This window comes from Elgaria multicarinata, chromosome 2 (assembly GCF_023053635.1).
Source record: "Elgaria multicarinata webbii isolate HBS135686 ecotype San Diego chromosome 2, rElgMul1.1.pri, whole genome shotgun sequence".
Lineage (NCBI taxonomy): Eukaryota > Metazoa > Chordata > Lepidosauria > Squamata > Anguidae > Elgaria > Elgaria multicarinata.
In genome coordinates this window covers 82,905,746-82,925,245 of record NC_086172.1, presented here as the reverse complement: position 1 = coordinate 82,925,245, position 19,500 = coordinate 82,905,746, and the positions used below count along the sequence as shown (strand labels likewise).

The 19,500-nt window shown below is 42.3% G+C and overlaps 1 protein-coding gene across 1 annotated transcript in view; it reads left to right on the top strand.

Moving 5' to 3' along the window:
* Positions 1–15,841, top strand: part of LOC134392586 (acyl-CoA (8-3)-desaturase-like) — a 191,149-nt gene extending 175,308 nt beyond the window's left edge. Inside the window, exons 7-13 of the mRNA XM_063117026.1 lie at positions 3,846–3,903; positions 4,184–4,260; positions 8,331–8,428; positions 11,654–11,750; positions 15,168–15,247; positions 15,440–15,565; positions 15,725–15,841. Of these exons, the coding sequence (XP_062973096.1) occupies positions 3,846–3,903; positions 4,184–4,260; positions 8,331–8,428; positions 11,654–11,750; positions 15,168–15,247; positions 15,440–15,565; positions 15,725–15,776 (588 nt within the window). The 3' untranslated portion in view covers positions 15,777–15,841. The remainder of the gene's footprint in view (positions 1–3,845; positions 3,904–4,183; positions 4,261–8,330; positions 8,429–11,653; positions 11,751–15,167; positions 15,248–15,439; positions 15,566–15,724) is intronic.
* The last annotated feature ends 3,659 nt before the right edge of the window (positions 15,842–19,500 follow it).

Below are 19,500 nucleotides of genomic sequence, written 5' to 3'. Positions count from 1 at the left end.
TCCATAATTGGAGGGCCACCACAGAGAAGGCCCTCTCCCTTGTTGCCATCCTCCGAGCTTCTCTCGGAGTAGGCACTCAGAGGAGGACCTTAGATGCTGAGTGTAGTGTATGGGTAGGTTCATGTTGGGAAAGGCGTTCTGCCAGGTACTGTGGTCCTGAGCCATGTAAGGCGTTATAGGTTAAAAGCAGCACTTTGAATCAGGCTCGGAAACATGCAGGCAGCCAATGCAAGCAGGCCAGAGTCAGTCTTATATGTTCAAACCTCTTGGTCTTTTTTATTAATCTGGCTGCCGTATTTTGCACAAACTGCAGCTTCTGAACTGTCTTCAAAGACAGTTCCACGTAGAGTGCATTGCTGTAATCTAACTTGAAGTTTACCAGAGTGGAGACAACTGAATCCTTGTTTGCTCTGTCCAGATAGGGGTTTAGCTGGGCCACCAACCAAAGCTGGTAGAAGGCACTCTGTGACACTGAGGCCACCTGAGCCTCAAGTGACAGAGATGGTTCTAGGAGAACCCCCAAGCTACAAACCTGCTCCTTCAGGGAGAATGCAACCCCATCCAGAACAGATTGAACACCCTCCATCCAGTCAGCAGAACCAACCACTAACAGCATCTCAGTCTTGTCTGGATTGAATTTCAGTTTATTAGTTCTCATCCAGTCCATTGTTGCAGCCAGGCACCAGTTCAGCACATCCACAACCTCACCCGGTGAAGATAATAATAAGAAGGAGAGCTGCATGTCATCAGTGTACTGATGACAATGCACTCCAAAACTCCAGCTGACTGCACTCAATGGTTTCATGTAGATGCTGAACAGCATTAGGGACAAAACTGACCCCTGCAGAACCCCATACTGGAGGATCCATGGAGTGAGCAATGTTCCCCAAGCACCTCCTTCTAGAGCTGACCCACTAAGTAGGAGTGGGACCACTGCAAGCCACAGAAAAGAAAACACAGTAGATTAAAGGAATCCTTGCCATCCTGGGCAAGGTCCTTGAGCGGGTGGTTGCGGGCCAGCTCCAGACACTCTTGGATGAGACTGATTATCTGGATCCATTTCAGTCGGGCTTCAGGCCTGGTTTTGGCACAGAAACAGCCTTCGTCGCCCTGTATGATGACCTACGTCGGGAGAAAGACAGGAGAGGGAGTTTGACTCTGTTGATTCTCCTTGACCTCTCAGCAGCTTTCGATACCATTGACCATGGTATCCTTCTGGGATGACTCGCTGAGCTGGGAGTGGGAGGTACTGCTCTTCAGTGGTTCCGCTCTTATTTGGCAGGTTGGATACAGAAGGTGGTGCTTGGGGAACATTACTCGGCCCCGTGGACTCTCAAGTATGGGGTCCCCCAGGGGTCGGTTTTGTCCCCCATATTGTTTAACATTTACATGAAGCCGCTGGGTGCGGTCATCCGGAGCTTTGGAGTGTGCTGTCATCAGTATGCTGACGACACGCAGCTCTATTTCTCCTTTTCATCTTCAGCAGGAGAGGCTGTGGATGTGTTGAACCGGTGCCTGGCTGCGACAATGGACTGGATGAGGGCTAATAAACTGAGACTCAATCCAGACAAGACTGAGATTCTGTTAGTAGGTGATTCCGCTGACAGGATGGGGGGTGTTCTACCGGTTCTGGATGGGATTGCACTCACCCTGAAGGAGCAGGTTCGTAGCTTGGGGGTTCTTTTAGATCCATCATTGGCACGGAGTGCCTTCTACAAACTCCGGCTGGTGGCTCAGCTACACCCCTATCTAGACAGGGATAACCTGGCTTCAGTTGTCCATGCTCTGGTAATCTCCAAGTTAGATTACTGCAACGCACTCTACGTAGGGCTGCCTTTGAAGACGGTTCGGAAGCTGCAGCTCGTGCAAAATTCAGTGGCCAGATTGATTTCGGGAACCAGAAGGTTCAACCATATAACACCTGCTCTGGTCCACTTGCACTGGTTGCCTGTATGTTTCCGAGCCCAATTCAAGGTGCTGTTTTTGACCTATAAAACCTTACACGGCTTGGGACCACAACACCTGAAGGAACGCCTCTCCTGACGTGAATATACCTGGTCACTACATTCAACATCTAAGGTCCTCCTCCGGGTGCCTACTCGGAGTGTGGCAACGAGGGATAGGGCCTTTTCGGTGGTGGCCCCCAGACTGTGGAATGATCTCCCTGACGAGGCTCGCCTGGCACCAACGCTGCTATCTTTCCGGCACCAGGTTAAGACTTTCCTCTTTGCTCAGGCATATGGCGGCACATCTTAATCACCCACATGTTGAGTTTTTTAACGGTTTTTAATGCTTTATGTACGTATGTTCTGCATTTTAGAATTTTAAATTTTGTATACTTGTTTTTATCTCAATTTTAGAATTTCTGTAAACCGCCCAGAGAGCCCTGGCTATGGGAGCGGTATATAAATGTAATAAATAAATAAATAAATAAATAAATAAATAAATAAATAAATAAAATATTCTTAATTAGGGATAGACAGATCAGTCTATCTCTGATCTATCTGAGTTTCGCATATGGGTTTCAAGGGTCCGCTCCATCCTGTTTCTGCATTGGCAGAATCTGGACAGATGGCAACAAGGGAGAGGGCCTTTTCGGTGGTGGCCCCCCGACTGTGGAATGATCTCCCCGATGAGGCTCGCCTGGCGCCAACACTGTAATCATTTAAGCGCCGGGTAAAGACTTTCCTCTTCTCCCAGGCATTTAACACCATTTAACAACACTAAGTTTGTTTTTTAAGGACCTCCAGAACTGTTGTTTTTAAATGGACACTGTCGTTTTTATACTGTTGTTCTTATGTTTTAAATTTTGTATACTTTTAATGTTTACTGTTTTTAACTTTTGTAAACCGCCCAGAGAGCTTTGGCTATGGGACGGTATATAAATGTAACAAATAAATAAATAAATAAATTGACATATGGGGTTTTCTTTTATAAACCATCTGCATAAAAAATAGCAATTGAAATACATATTTTTGAATGTATTTTATATGTATTTCTAAATGTATTTTCTTTCAAAGTACACATTTTACATGTATTGTATCCTGCAATATGCATTTTTATAGTCACATCCATTTTTTCAACCAAGAATTGCATCAGAACATCTGCCTTGTAGGCTTAATCCAGCCAACAGTGGTGCCCAAGCAGCGGCACATCTATAGGCTCCCCCTTCTGCAAGCCCTGCACTCTCCCCTAGCCCTGCTCCTGATCTGGAGGACGCAGGGAAGAGGAATCTCCATGTTATCTCCAATTTATGATAACAAACAGATCCCCCTTTGTGCTATTCACCCTCCAATTGAAGGGTGAACAGCATGAAGCGGAATCCCTTTATTCTCTCCAATCAGAGATAACAAGGGTGTTCTCCTGCATGACTCTGGCTATTGAGTGGTATAGAAATGTAATAAATAAATAAATAAATAAATTACTTGGGGACTGCAAGGCCCTGCCAGATCTCATCAAGTACCGCTTGCACTGATGTTGACAGAGGAAGGAGGTGCCTGACTTGGCCTGGGCTTGCAGGAAAACTTCCTGAATGTCTTTCTGCCCATCACTGTTCAGTTTTTAACTGACCCCAGAATAGTTGTTTTAAATGAATATTGTCCGTTATGCTTTTTATGGTTTTAATTTTTAGTATATATAATTTCCACTGTTTTTAACTTCTGTAAACTGCCCAGAGAGCTTCGGCTATGGGGCAGTATATAAATGTAATAAATCATAATCATAATAATTTAGGGGAGTGGGTTTCCCCCCCACCCCCCTGAATTGTGAAGAAAAGAAGTTAGCAACCCTTAGTGTGAGGTACGGTTTGTTTTGCCTTTAGCTTAACTTCTTCTCCCCATTTGCAGCTTGGGAAGAAGAAAAAGAAATACATGCCTTACCAGCACCAGCACAAATATTTTGCCGGTGAGTTTCTCTGCTATTGTGCACAGGATCCAAAATCAGGCTATTGTTTGCCACTATCAATAAGGTCAAATGTCTCTTTGTGGAGTTAGACAAGAGCAGGTGGAGGATTTTGGTAAAAGGGCACGATGAGCAATTGGATGGGCAAAGGTCATGACTTTGCCAGTATGGCTTGGAAGAGGAATCTCTTAGAAATAATCTAACTTGATTTGAGTTTAGACAGTTTTCAACTGAAGGAAAATACTCATCTTTGTTTTATTTATGTTTCCCCTTTTTACCATAGTCTTAGCTCCAGTGGCGTTCGTTGCATATGTCCAGATGATTATCTTTCACTATGCAATTCAGAGGAAGAAATGGTTTGTAAGTAATCTGCAGAGATGTAGTTACAAAATGCTCCCTCCTATGGCTGAGCATAGAAGGGGACTGATGTATGTCGGAGTGGAACATAGATGACTGTGTCGTCATCACTGCCCACTGGGGGTGGATTAGATAATCTTTTCATTAGTTTACACCCAGCTCATAGTTCAGGATGAAGAGCCTCTCAAATATTGGGGAAGAATGCAGTGCCATCACTATATGCTGCCAGGCACTGTGAATATTTAAGGGTTAAGATAGCATCAGTTATTTTCACTGTATCCATTTCTAGTCTATCTCATCCCCTGATCACCTTAATCCCAGTTGCCGCAGCCAGAACTCTATTTTAAAGAAATATGCTGACAAGACAATCTTTGGCAAGCTCCCTGAGGAAAACCTTTCCACTGTTGTGTTTAAGAGCTTCATCCCACGTACCTGCTTCCCTCGGATTATCCCCGTGGCACTTAGCTTTCGTGGTTGTTCTTGTTTTTGCTACCAGGCGACAGTGATCCTTTGCATACCAGGAAGTGAGTTTAAGGGGGGAAATGTAAAAAAAATCATTAAAAATCAACGGATGACCCAATTCAATTCAAATTTGGTATGCTTAAAGCTCTCCCTAATATCTATTACTGTGCTAATTTTGGTGTATTTATCTTTAACGCTTACGCAGATGTAAGCATTTCTTTAAAATCCTGCTCCTGCGCTCCGGCGGCGGCTTGGAAGATATGCTCAAAAAGTAGGGGATAAATACAGCAAATCTTTTGGCTTTATAGCACAGTTAAGGCAGGATGCATGGGAGTACTTCACAATCAAAGCAGATTATAAGGTGGAAAACTTCTGAGTCCTTTGCATGAAATTTGCAGTGATTGCACAGTATAACGCTAGTGTGATAAAGCTCTAAGACACAAAGAATGCCTAGATTTGACCCACAAACACTTTCCGGACATTTAGATCTTGTGGCATTGGAGGAAGCAAGCTCTTAATAGGGCCAAGAATGCAACAGAAGCAAACTGTTTTCCCAGAATATTTAACTTACATGGAGATGGCTGCTACATTCTAGAACGAATGATGGTTCCCCGAAACCATCAAGGACCAGTTTCTTCACCACAGCTTAGGATGAGTCTGAACAATAAATAGTTGTGACTGGTTTGGGAGCAAACATTTGTTCTAGGCTGGTTGTTTTTTTTAATGGAAATACAGTCATGTGAAAAAGAAAGTACACCCTCTTGGAATTGTATGATTTTACGTATCAGGACATAACAATAATCATCTGTTCCTTAGCAGGTCTAAAAATTAGGTAAATACAACCTCAGATGAACAACAACACATGACATATTACACCGTGTCATGATTTATTTAACAGAAATAAAGCCAAAAAGGGAGAAGCCATGTGTGAAAAAGTAAGTACACCTTATGATTCAATAGCTTGTAGAACCATCTTTAGCAGCAATAACTTGAAGTAATCGTTTTCTGTATGACTTTATCAGTCTCTCACATCGTTGTGGAGGAATTTTGGCCCACTCTTCTTTACAACGTTGCTTCAGTTCATTGAGTATTGAGGGCATTTGTTTCTGCACAGCTCTCTTAAGGTCCCGCCACAGCATTTCCAGCATTTCAATTGGGTTGAGGTCTGGACTTTGACTGGGCCATTCCAACACCTTGATTCTTTTCTTTTTCAGCCATTCTGTTGTAGATTTGCTGGTGTGCTTGGGATCATTGTCCTGTTGCATGACCCAATTTCGGCCAAGCTTTAGCTGTCGGACAGATGGCCTCACATTTGACTCTAGAATACTTTGGTATACAGAGGAGTTCATGGTCGACTCAATGACTGCAAGGTTCCCAGGTCCTGTGGCTGCAAAACAAGCCCAAATCATCATCCCTCCACCACCAAGCTTGACAGTTGGTGTGAGGTGTTTGTGCTGATATGCTGTGTTTGTTTTTTGCTAAACATGGCGCTGTGCATTATGGCCAAACTTCTCCACTTTGGTCTTGTCTGTCCAAAGGACATTGTTCCAGAAGTCTTGTGGTTTGTTCAGATGCAACTTTGCAAACTTGAGCCGTGCTGCCACGTTCTTTTTAGAGAGAAGAGGGTTTCTCCTGGCAACCCTTCCAAACAAACCATACTTGTTCAGTCTTTTTCTAATTGTACTGTCATGAACTTTAACATTTAACATGCTCACTGAGGCCTGTAGAGTCTGAGATGTAACTCTTGGGTTTTTTGCAATTTCTCTGAGCATTGCGTGGTCTGACCTTGGGGTGATTTTGCTGGGACGGCCTCTCCTGGGAAGATTGGCAACAGTCTTGAATGTTTTCCACTTTTGAATCATCTTTCTCACTGTAGAATGATGGACTTTAAATTGTTTGGAAATGGCCTTATAACCCTTCCCAGATTGATGGGCAGCAGCAATTGCTTCTCTAAGATAATTGCTGATGTCTTTCCTCCTTGGCATTGTGTTAACACACACCTGAATGCTCCAGACCAGCAAACTGATGATTTTTTTTGGCTTTTATAGAGGTGGTCATACTTGCTGATGATCAGTTAATCACGGGCATTTGATTAGCAGCACCTGTCTGCTACTTAGCATCTTAATTCCTATGGAAGCAGTAAATGTTTACTATTTTAAAATGTTGTAAACCGCCCAGAGAGCTTCGGCTGTGGGGCGGTATATAAATGTAATTAAATAAATAAATAAATAAATAAATAAAGGTGTACTTACTTTTTCACACATGGCTTCTCCATTTTGGCTTTATTTCTGTTAAATAAATCATGACACGGTGTAATATGTCATGTGTTGTTGTTCATCTGAGGTTGTATTTACCTAATTTTTAGACCTGCTAAGGAACAGATGATTGTTATTATGTCCTGATATGTAAAATCATACAATTCCAAGAGGGTGTACTTTCTTTTTCACACGACTATACATGCTTTAGCCCATCCCATTCCACACGCACACACACATATATATTCTGGTTTTACAATGCTTGTTTTCTTCAGTGAAAATTGTTTACTTGAAGTCACTATATTACCAACTAGTGAAAGGAGACAACCCGTTAATCACCAGAATAAAGTGTTCCATTTAACAAAGCCCAAGATGCTTCCAGAAGATGCTTTAATTCTGTGATCACTCTGCCACATTCATGGAATGTTAAAGAGGTTTTGGATGACAGCATAATCCATTTTCTCGCTGCATCATCCATCTCCACAGGCAGATCAATTTAATTATTCTGATTCCAGTGGCAATACAGAGGGTACTTCTAGTTGGGGCTTTTATTTCACTATTGCCCTGCCTCGTTCATAGAATTTAATGGATGACATCACCTAACATGTGTAGCCTTCCTGTGTTTTCCTACACCACTTCTTCTGTCTTCCATCTTTTTTTCCTATGGTGGAAAATCAGTAAAGGAAAAAATTGCTACACAATGCCTTCTACTTGGTAAAGCTAGGAGCTTTCCATCTGGAAGCACCCAGGAAGTCAGGGATTTTTACTTTTAGATGGAACAAATATTTTCTCCATGCCTTCATTCATTGTGACTAGTTTTTCTGTGCAAGGATAAAAGTGAAAAATGTTTCTGGGGAAAAGAAATTGGAGCCACTTTAGATCTGGGCAGTGGGGGAGAGAATAAACCAATAGTTATCGTGGAAAAAAAGCCCCCAATTTGCTCCAAATAAATGCCCGTAGTCCTTATGTCAGAAGCCCTATGGGGAAACAAATCTGGGTGTCTGCAGCACTATTGGTGCCCCCTGAGAAATTTTCAGTTTGAAGTGATACATTGATTTCTGCAGAAAAATCCCCTGGAATTCTATCTATTTATTCCTGTCTTGGTTTTAAGGTATTTATATAATATCCATTCATAATACCAAGCTGACCGTTCCATCTGTACTCTTACTGGAGAGCTTCATGCCACCATAGCAGTTCTTCTTTTTAACATGATGCAGTCCCCTGTGTGTTCCCATAGCTGCAAAAATTGTTCTGAGTCATATGGCATCATTACCTTTGTAGTCACCATAAATGCTCCATAGAAATTGCAACAATTATTCACTTGTTTTATTGCCATAACACTGTTTTCTCTTGCAGGAGCTCACTACCACTATGTTCTACAATGTCCGCGTCTGCCTCATGTACATACCTTTAATGGGATTTAAGACTTTCATGGCCTACTACTGGCTGGCCAGGTAATAATCACTGTGCAAAGCTCTCATCTGGACTGCTGCTCCACATGCCTCATAAATTTATGAGGGTTATGAATTTGTGGAGTGTGAGATTAAAAGAGGTGGGCCTCTGTGTGAACAAAGTGGCTTCTTTGCATCTCAGGTGATCACACCAGCCTGAACAAGCTCAGAATTATGATCTCATCTGGCCTGTAGAAATAGCCCATGAAGGTTTCTCAGCAAAACTGTGCCTCTCCCATGTGGTGGTGGCCTAAAGGAGGTCAGGACTCCTGAATCTTTAACAGTTAAACAGAAAAATGAGTTTCAGCAGGTGGCATTTGTATGTATGCAGTAACTGGTGAAATTACCTCTTCATCAGAACAGTTAAAGCTGTAGGAGCCCTGTCCTCTTAACCAGATGCAAAAAAAGGGCAGGGCTCCTGCAGCTTTAACTGTTGTGATGAAGAGGGAACTTCACCAGGTGTTGCATGCATACAAATGACACCTGCTGAAATTCATTTTTCTATACACCTCTTAAAAATACAGCAGCCCTGTCCTCCTTTCCATATGGTCACCCTACTCTAAAGTGTCTTTGATCTAATGACTTCCAAACTATAAACAAGACATAGGACCGTGACATATTTTGAAACCATTATCCACAATCAGCCATACAAGGTAATCTCTCAATTGATAGTCATTAGTTAACTGCTCCTGCTTTTCAGTATTTTTAGCTAATGAATTAAGTCATTGCACTGATTATGACACCCACTATCAGGTAGGGGTGTGCACTGCACCCTAGAATTATCTAGTAACCACAAACATCTGCGGAGCACTCGAACTTCTGGAGTAGAGATTGGCCGCTTCCAAACCTATTGATTAATATCAGAGTGGAGACATGCCCAGTTGGAGCTTCTAAGGGCTTTGCTAGACCTGCCGGGATAAGCCGGCAGGGAGGCGGGGCTATGGTGCGTTAAGTTTAACGCGCGCCGCCCAGCCTCCTAGACGGCCGACCCGCAGGGACGACGGAAGCCCTGCAGCGTCAGCCATGTGTTGTTTTTTTAAAAGGGGCCATGTGGGGCCCGAAGCCGCCGGAGAAGGTAAGGTTTTTTTTTATTTAATCCCCCCCATCTGCCCCCCTCGCCGTCTCCTTCGTCGCCCTCTGCCATCCCGTCACCATCTCCTTCGTCGCCCTCCACCCCCTCACCATCTCCTTCGTCGCCCTCTGCCATCCCCTCACCATCTCCTTCTTCGCCCTCCGCTATCCCCTCACCATCTCCTTCGTCGCCCTCCGCCCCCCTCACCATCTCCTTCTTCGCCCTCCGCTATCCCCTCACCATCTCCTTCGTCGCCCTCTGCCATCCCCTCACCATCTCCTTCTTCGCCCTCCACTATCCCCTCACCATCTCCTTCGTCGCCCTCCGCCCCCCTCACCATCTCCTTCGTCACCCTCTGCCATCCCCTCACCATCTCCTTCGTCGCCCTCCCCCCCCTCACCATCTCCTTCTTCGCCCTCCGCCATCCCCTCACCATCTCCTTCGTCGCCCTCCGCCCCCCTCACCATCTCCTTCGTCGCCCTCTGCCCCCCCTCGCCGTCTCCTTCGTCGCCCTCCGCCCCCCCCCCTTGCCGTCTCCTTCGTCGCCCTCCACCATCTCCCCCCCGGATCACCCACCCCCTGGCACGATGGGCACAGCGCTCGTACGAGCGCTGTGCCAGGTCCGTGGCTTTTCGTGGCTACTCGCGAGTAAGCGAGTAGCTGCAAAAAGCCGCGGACCTTCCCACACGTTTCGCAGCTCTGGCCTGAGGCCGGGGCTGCGAAAAAGGCGCACCATAAGCGACTTTGCTTATGGCGCGTTGGAGGAGGCCTCACTGCGGCCTGGGCCCGGATTCCCCTGTGCGTCATCTGGACGCACAGCAGGGAAACCGGGTCTCAAGGCGCGCTAAGGCCTCGTCTAGGACGGCCCTAAGTCTCTGAAATTATACCTCTCTCTCCCTCTCTCTCTGTGTGTGTCTCTCTCTCTGTGTGTGTGTGTGTGTGTGTAAATTGAATATCTCAATATTTGGAAGACGCTGAGTGGGGTAGCTTTGATATTGACTTCTGTGGCTAACCAATTAGGAATTGCCACAGTGCTGTCCGTGACTGTGTTCTCCTCCAATCACAGTGTTCAGAGGAGTGGGAAACACTAACTGGCTGCTGATTCTGGCCATGGGGTGGGGGAAAGAGAGAGGGAGCGCATTTCTGCTTGGACTCATAGAAGTCAATCATCCACATTTCCACAGTGTGAAAGTGCTGCTGGGTGGGCTGGCTAGCATGGTGAGAAAGCTTCTACACCTGAGTCAGGCACAGACAGGCTCTTTATTTCATTGGGTCGGCTTCTGGTGCAGGGCTGGGGCTGGGGGCTCCATCCAATATATCTGTATGGCACAAGGTTGGAGAAGGCTGGAGTGGGGAATTTTTTTAAAAAAAACTTCCTATAAAATCAAGGCTCGAACCAATCTGGTTCAAACTTGGCAGGGCTAAAGCCCTCCTTAAGAAATATCACTGTGCCAAGTTTTATCTCTTTATCTTTAAAAATGAGGGAGCTGTAAGCATTTCTGTTAATACCAGTTACCTGAATACTGAACTGTTCTTCAATGGGTAATTCAACGAGGGGCAGAAAGGGAACTGCCCCAGAAATCAAGGCAGAGAAAGCTCTATGGAGCTCCAGATCGAATTCTGTGGCAGAGAAGACCCACTTTGCACACCCCTACGATCTGGGTTTGTTAAGCCTTTTTGGGAGGTCTTTCCTATTAGGAGGTAACTGAAGCCTCATAAAACCAATTTAGAAATTCAGGAGTTTGGTGTAGCTGTGTGCGCAGTTGTGTGTCTATCAAACAAACAAAAAATGTAATAGTAAAAACTTTTCATGAACTTTCTAACTCTTGGGTCTTGTTGATATTTTTTCTGAGTTTATAAAATCTAAAAAAAGAAAATCCTGACAATGTGTGCACATAAAGTTCATCATTATTATTATACTGCAGGAGGGAGGGCTGTGGTTGAGAAAGTATGGGTTACACTAGTACTACAAAGTAGCCCAATGTTGTTGGTATTCCCATTTTGCTTGGGTTACAGTAGTGTAAGTCTACTCTGCAGTGTAGTTCAGTGTTGTTTTCCAATCTTCTGGTGCGTTGGCATTTGGGGGAAGAGAGTTGACCATCTCTAATTGAATGTTAATGTTTAGTGTATTTTGCGTCTGTGTTTTGTCTACACAGGTTGTTAGAAAGCTGTTGGTTTCTCTGGATCACACAGATGAACCACATTCCAATGAACATCAATTATGACCAGAATTTGGACTGGGTTTCTGCTCAGGTGAGATAATGTTCACTTCTACTTAGAGACATTAACTTTCTTTCCTCCAGTAAATCCATAAATGCTTTAGGGCATGTGGTCTGGACATAATCATAGGGGAGCGGGCGGAGGGGAAGGCAAGAGTTTTGGGGAGCTTCAGCTACGGGGCAGTATAGAAATTAATAAATCATCATATCATCATTTTATTGATCAGTTTGTTGTCTTGACAGCTGGGGACACTAGAGCAACTACAAGGTACAAAATGGAAGAAGATATAAACAAAGGAAAGAGAGAGGGGACCAAAGAAATACCTTCTCAAGCAGTCTTACAGGAAGCAATTGTGGCCAAAGAGGGTGTATGGGAGAAAGGAGAGAGGACAGATAGCGAGTGTGAAAGTAGCAAAGATTCCTAAATCTAAAGAACAGGATGTTGGTGCTGATGCAGACAGTAATGGGAGGCTATAAGATAGACTTTGACCATATCTACAGAGGAGTCCCTGCCACCCCTCTCCCTCCTGATTTGGCGCTAAGCCAAAAGGGTGAGACTAATAATAATTAGTAGAATTATAATAATTTAAAAAGTTTGGAGTGCTTCACATATATTACTTCAGGAGCCATGTAAGATTGGCTATTATTATTATTATTATTATTATTATTATTATTATTACATTGTATAGAATAATAGTTTTCATTATGCCACTGACTAAGAGCTCCATGAGATGAGCATTTTATTGCATGCTCATTCCTGGGCCCTCACAGATTTTTGTAGGTCCCTCTCACAATGTCGTCTGTCTTCCATCGCCACCCACCCTTTCTATCCTTCTCGTGTGACAAAAAAGACTCTAGTAAGTCCGACTTAATTTTTGAGACAGAAGTTGCCGCTATCTCCTGCTGTGTGCAGGAGAAGCAGCGGGATCCAAATGGCCCACTGAATGGGCCACGTGCACGTTGTTTACTTCCTCTTTCCTCTCCCTTGAGAAAGAGGAATTAATGAGGAACAAACACATGCGTGGAGAAGCAACAGTAAGGAAACACGATTTTCTCCTGTGTGATGGCATTCTAACCACACTAGAGAAGTGATGTGAATCAATGACATTATGGGTGATGACTCAGGCTGCAGTCCTATATTTATTTATTTATTTTTATTTATTTATTACATTTCTATACCGCCCAATAGCCGAAGCTCTCTGGGCGGTTCACAATATATATATATATATATATATATATATATATTACAATATATAATATATATATTACAATATATAATATATATATTACAATATATAATATATATATTATAATCAATTATCAGGAAATTCCATTGAACTCAATAAGGTGTATTTCTGAGTAGACTTGGGGGCTGTCTTGATGTTGTTTTCGCCCCGGGGTGGCTCTGAATCTGCAATGCGTCAGGGCAAAGAGGCGAAGATGTATGGCTGAAAAGTCGGGACTTACCCTGACTTTTCCAACCAGAGGGAGGTCAGCCTGACTCTTTTGCCACTGTCTTTGCACAGAGCCATTCTGGGGGCATTCCTGGGTGGAACATGACCTCCTGTTGGTTGCCAGAAGCCAGGGAAAGGGGCAGGCCCAGTGAGCCTAATAGCTGCTGGAAAGCCCGGACACCCTCCCCTCATTAGGACAACTTGCTGCCACCGTGCACCAGAGAGAGCGTGGGATTTGGCGGTGGAGTAGCACCAACCAGGTGCTGTGAAGACAGCGCTGTGAATAGCATTGCATTATCAGACCCCTAGCCACTATGCTACAAGGTCAATAAAATCCCATAATACCATCACTCCTCTAGTGATGTAAAAAAAATATGTCCCACCTTCTCCATATGAATTTCATCCTTTTCTACTGTCTGCTTCAGACAGAAGTTATTGACTGAAGCAGCCACTATATATTACTTCATGGTTATCCTGACTTGAAGGATAACAGTGATGGGGCCTGCATATCCTCCTTAAGGAGGGAGTTCCAGAGGACAGGTGCTACAACTGAAAAAGCCCTTATCGTAATAGACACAAGCCTAGCTCATGATGGCTATCACCCTTGGAGAAGGCCCTCAACAGACATGGACTCCTGAGATTATCTAAGTAGCATTGGTGGTGGTGGCTCATATAGGAGAAAGCACTGCCTGAGGTATCCTAGGTCCAGGCTACTCAGGGCTTTAAGGCCAAGAAACAGAACACTGAAATGTGCACACCACCTCACTGGCAACCAGTAGAGATGCCCAGTATTTAATCCCACACAACAGTTGGCCTGTTTATTTTGAGCCAATGGTTCCACACTGATTTCAAGCACTTATCATAACAGTTCAAGTCATTGAACCCTAGTCCTTAGGTGACTAATCTATGTGTGCTCAATAATCACTCCAACTGGTATATAGATAGATGAACATGGAACTGCCACCAACTGAAAGATCAGTACCATGTGGATTGTATAGGCCAGACACATGGAAAGATCACTTCTAATCCCTGGGAAAATTACCAACAGAGATGTGACCTCTGCAGAAAGGGACAATAATATAATCAGAGTGACAGTAATAAGAGATATTTTCAGAGATACTCTGAACTGACACAAGCAGAGTGAGGAGGAAAGGTTACCTTGTTCAGCTCATCATGTTGTCTGAATAGTTATACTTGTTCACACGGTGCATAGTGAAACTTTGGAAGCCCCTACCTCAAAATGTAGTGACAGGCCACCAACTTGTACAACTTGGAAATAAGATTAGATAAATTTAGGGAGGATGAGGTTACCAATGTCTACCAGTTATGATGGCTATATTTCCATCTTTCTTTATCTGTTCCTGGGGGAAAACAGCAGGAGTTGCTATTGTGCTCATGTTCTGCTTGTGGACCTCCCATAGGCATCTCTGCTTGGCCACTGTGGGAATGAAAGGCTGAAGTAGGCAGGTTTTTGGTCTGATACACCAGGGGTCATCTTAGTTCTTATACTGTATAACATCTGGATACACACACACATTACTGCAGGAAGGTATGGGGATTGGCAGTTTCTTATGAAACTTTCTAAGCAGTAGTTCTTAGTGCACTATCAAGGAGGAAAGCGAGTTCACAATGAGGATAATAGAGGAAAATGGAAATGAGTTAGGAGTTTCTTTGAAGTTTCCACCACATGCTGAGGAGACAACTTACTTTCCAATGAAAGGCAGCTTGCCTCTTCAGCTTGCCACTATACCAAAAGGAGGATGGTTCTCCTCCACTCATGCTTATAATTTGATTTTAACGTACTCACATGGCACAAAAATTGAGTGCTATTTCAGAAGCCATTCAAGGAATGTTTCATGAAGTGTCTCTAAGGTAAGAAAACCCACAACACAAACAAGCAAGGAGGAATAGTTTACAACAAAGTTTAAGAACACCAATGAGGAAATACAGTAGTAACAGAGTAACTGTAGTTCAACACATTTCTTTTTTTCACTTAGCTCGCAGCTACATGTAATGTGGATCAATCCATGTTCAATGACTGGTTCTCTGGGCACCTGAACTTCCAAATTGAGCACCAGTAAGTATGAGATATTTGGAGAGAGAAGGTGATACTGAAAAATTATATAGTTTGGAAAAGTCCTTCATGGAAATGACAGGCCACACTCCTATCGGGTATTAAAGGGCTTGGGACCTTCAACAGAGATGGGATGCTTTTGACTCGCTGACAGCTCTCTGATCCTCACTGAACATCCTATTTCCCTTTCCACAGCCTTTTCCCGACGATGCCTCGCCACAATTACTGGAAGGTGGCTCCGCTGGTGAAATCCCTCTGTGCCAAGCATGGGGTTAAGTACATCTGCAAACCCATGCTCACGGCCTTTGCAGATATACTGCGGTAAGTGCCTATTAACTTGTGTGTGTGGGGGGGGAGCAGTTAGAGGAGCATCACGGGGGGAGGACCAGTCAGGTATTGGACAACAGTATGGTGATTGGGAGGAAGAGAGAAGCATTGTGAAATATTTCTGATTAATGAGACCTCTTTTCCTCTTTGTAGGTCTCTGAAGGTGTCAGGGGAACACTGGCAGGAGGCTTATTTGCACTTATAAGAACAGGAAGGACTTTGGGATGGAATCTACAACAAACCCACCACACAGCAAATGGATTTGATAGGTTAAGATGAGCTTAACCATCCAGAGAATAGGAGAATCCTAACAGCAAACTGTGAATAGCTTGGTTTCCCCTTCTCCTGCATAGATATCTTGTTTTGTTAATCTCTTCGGCTTTATGAATGGAAGGCTGAACCTGAGACAGAAAGATGTTCTCAGAAAGCAGGATGCTTCTCAGATGCCATGTCACTTTATGTTTTACATCAGGGGTCCCCAACCTTTTTGGACCCATGGGCACATTTGGGAATTTGAGATACTGCTGTGGGCACCATCACAAAATGTCTAATCAGTGGATAGAGAAAGGGTTTTTTGATGGCTGTTTCATGTGCCAGTGTTTTACTGTTCTCTTGTATTCATTTTTATTGCTACCCACCTGAGAGTCTTCACAAGTAAATGGTTGGTAAGTCCACTAAATAATTGACTGCATGTGCACGTTGAAGCAGATGATGAAGATATAAGGTCACACAGAATATGCACAACTAAATATAACTTCAATAATTAATGCTTACTGAGAGCATGTCACACACAGACTGCTGCAGGCAACACAGAACAAAAAACTGAAAGCACAGCGCTTAAGAGCTAGTTCAGGCATTTCCTGGTATGGCAAACTAGGAAGGGCAAAAGGCTACACAGATATTCCTCTCTATTTACTCTTGCCTCTCTCTTACCTCCATTGCCCCCTTCTTCTGTTGTCTCCACAAGCAGGACGTGACATGTGAAAACTGTATATGAAGTGTGTCCTGGGCCTCAACAGTTGTTGCTACTGTTATAAAATGTTTTAAAGCAGTAGTGTAGATCTTTCCAGAGAAAATTTAGAATTTTTCAGTGATGACATCCAGTTTGTGGAATCCCCTCTCCAGAGAAGTGAAGACCATTTTATTCTCCCAGGCCTTTTAAGAACTTTGTTAAAAAATGATTTGATACTTTATTCTGCTGTTGTTTTTAATTTGGGTTTATGTATTGTAATGGCTTTACTATTTGCTGCTGGTTTTAAATTCTGCACTGCTCTTATTCTTTGTTTTAATGTTTTTATGTTCGATTTCTAATTTATTGTATGCCTTCCAGAAAGTTCCAGTTATTGGACAAGTGTATTTATAAATAAATAATTAAATAAATAAATAAATAAATATGAATTTTCAGGAAGCAACCTGTTCTGTTGTTGTTTATGTTATTCCATAAAAGCTCTATATATGGTTATATCAGGAAATCTAGCTTCCCTGCTCAACTGTAGATTACCTTAGTGGGAATTGTACCATTCCTACTGTTTTTGTCTGAAACCCAAAAATTCCATTCTATCCATTCCTGTAAGACAAGACAAATTTCTTATCTTTCCTATTTGATGCAATGCAATGCAATGCCGCCTCTGCCTTAGGCTATTTGTACTGCATTACAGGCAAATAAATCCAAAACATTCAATTGTGCTATTATTGCTATTTTGCAACAGTTACATTGTTTACTTAATACAAAGCGGAGATTAAATCCATTTTCAAACAAGTTAGTAAAAGGATTATATTACATAAGAGGGCAGGGCTCGTGCCGCTTTGACTGTTATGACGAAGAGGAAATTTCACCAGGTCCTGCATGCATACAAATGACTGCTGAAATTCCATTTTCTATACAACTGTTGAAGTTACAGGAGCCCTGTCCTCCTTTCCATATGGTCACCCTTATCCAAAGGAACGAAACACACAGCAGTTGAACCTCATGGGAACCTCATTAAGAGCAAAGCATTCTGCCCTTTTACTGGTTATTTATATCTGTATATTATTGAAACTTCACTGTAAGTGATTTTTTGAGATATTGAAGGAAGCATGAGAAAATGTTAAAAAGCAGCTATCTGTTGGACAGAAAGGCCATCTTTTAAAGTTTCTTGTATAGTAACTTTTTAGGGAGTCTTGTACATTAAAAGAAATGAGGGAAATGCTATAAAGTGTAGCCTGAAGATGCTATATGACTGCTAACTGTTGCCACATAATTTGCATTTTTGAACTTGCTTCAGGGTTACTAGAAGCCAATATAAAGTCAATATATTGTGTGAAACTAGGGTACTAAGGTTTGTTTGTTTTTAAAGATGCTGTACACTTCGCTATCTTTGTGAGCCCTTTAAATTATTTAGGCTGCGATCCTATGCTCAGTTACCTGGAAGTAAACTCAATGCAGTAAACTCAATTGAGCTTACTTCTGAGTAGGATTATGCTTCACTGTCTAGTCATAACTACAAAGTTAATCAGAATTAACCTGAACTTCACATTGAGTAATAGCCAACGAGTGCCAAAGGCACACAACTACTATAGTAATATACAATATACTAAAAAATACTAAAAAAGGGGGTCAACATTTATATCAAACAAAAGTTTATATAACATAATAAACAACCATAAACAGTCATAGTACACATTAGAATAATGATATACAATTGTAGAAACACAGAATTACAAATTATAAACACAGTCATCGTATTTGTGAGAATGATCATTAAAATGTTGCACCAGTGGTGCCTCCAAAACATTATGTTTTAATTTAGAACGATGTTCACATTGAGTATCCATAGAATATTGCTAGTATATTAAATCTGAGTTGTGGATTGTGGTATAGTGGGGCTAGAGTGTCAGGCGAGAGATCTGGGTTCCAGTCCCCACTCAGCCATGAAAGCTCACTGGGTGACTTTGGGCCAGTCACAGACTCTCAGCCCAGCCTACCTCACAGGGTTGTTGTTTTGAGGATTAAATGGAGAGAAGGAGGATTATGTACACTGCCTTGGGTTCCTTGCAGGAAAAATGGCAGGATATAAATGGAATGAATGAATGAATAAATAAATAAATAAATAAATAAATAAATAAAATGTAAACTCTGTAATCTTGTAACTTGTAGTCAAATGTTTTGATAGCAGTATAGTAACAGGGTTTGGTAGAAACTCACCACTAAGGCCATACTGTGGGTGCTTATCACCATTTCTCCAAATAGTATGCACATACAAATCTGTAATAATAATAATAATAATAATAATAATAATGAGAATAATAATAATAATAATAATAATAATAATAATAATAATAATTATTTCTTACCCGCCTATCCATCTGGATCGAGGCGGGAAACAACAATAAGTACAAAATACATAAAATACTGATTAAAAACATAGTATACACTGTTAAAACATCCTGAAAACATCCTAAAAGCATACTAAACAGTTTTGGCATATGGTGCATCAGGAATTTTTACAGATAACAAAGGAATATATTCATTTTATCACAGAATTATTTTAATTATCCTTGTACTTTAATAAAAATGAACCTATTGTAGCCAAACAATTAGTAACTTTCTTAATAGCAGCTGCAAGACAAACAATAGTACAACAGTGGAAAAATTTGGATCATCTTGACAAAGAGGCATGGTATAAGAACATCTGGTGTGCTGCAGTTTGTGGGAAAAAAATAACACATAAGTTACGAGTACTACAAGGCAAAGATTAGCCACTATTTAGTGCTATATGGCGGAAATTCATTTCACGCACAACTGACTCTGAAATGTTGACACATATATGTCGAACACAGCTAGGGATATATGGACTATAAATGGTATGAAATTTCCGATATAGAATAAATTTATAGTAAATTTATAATAATATCAAGAATTAAAAAATTTAACAAGGGCAATAAGCTTC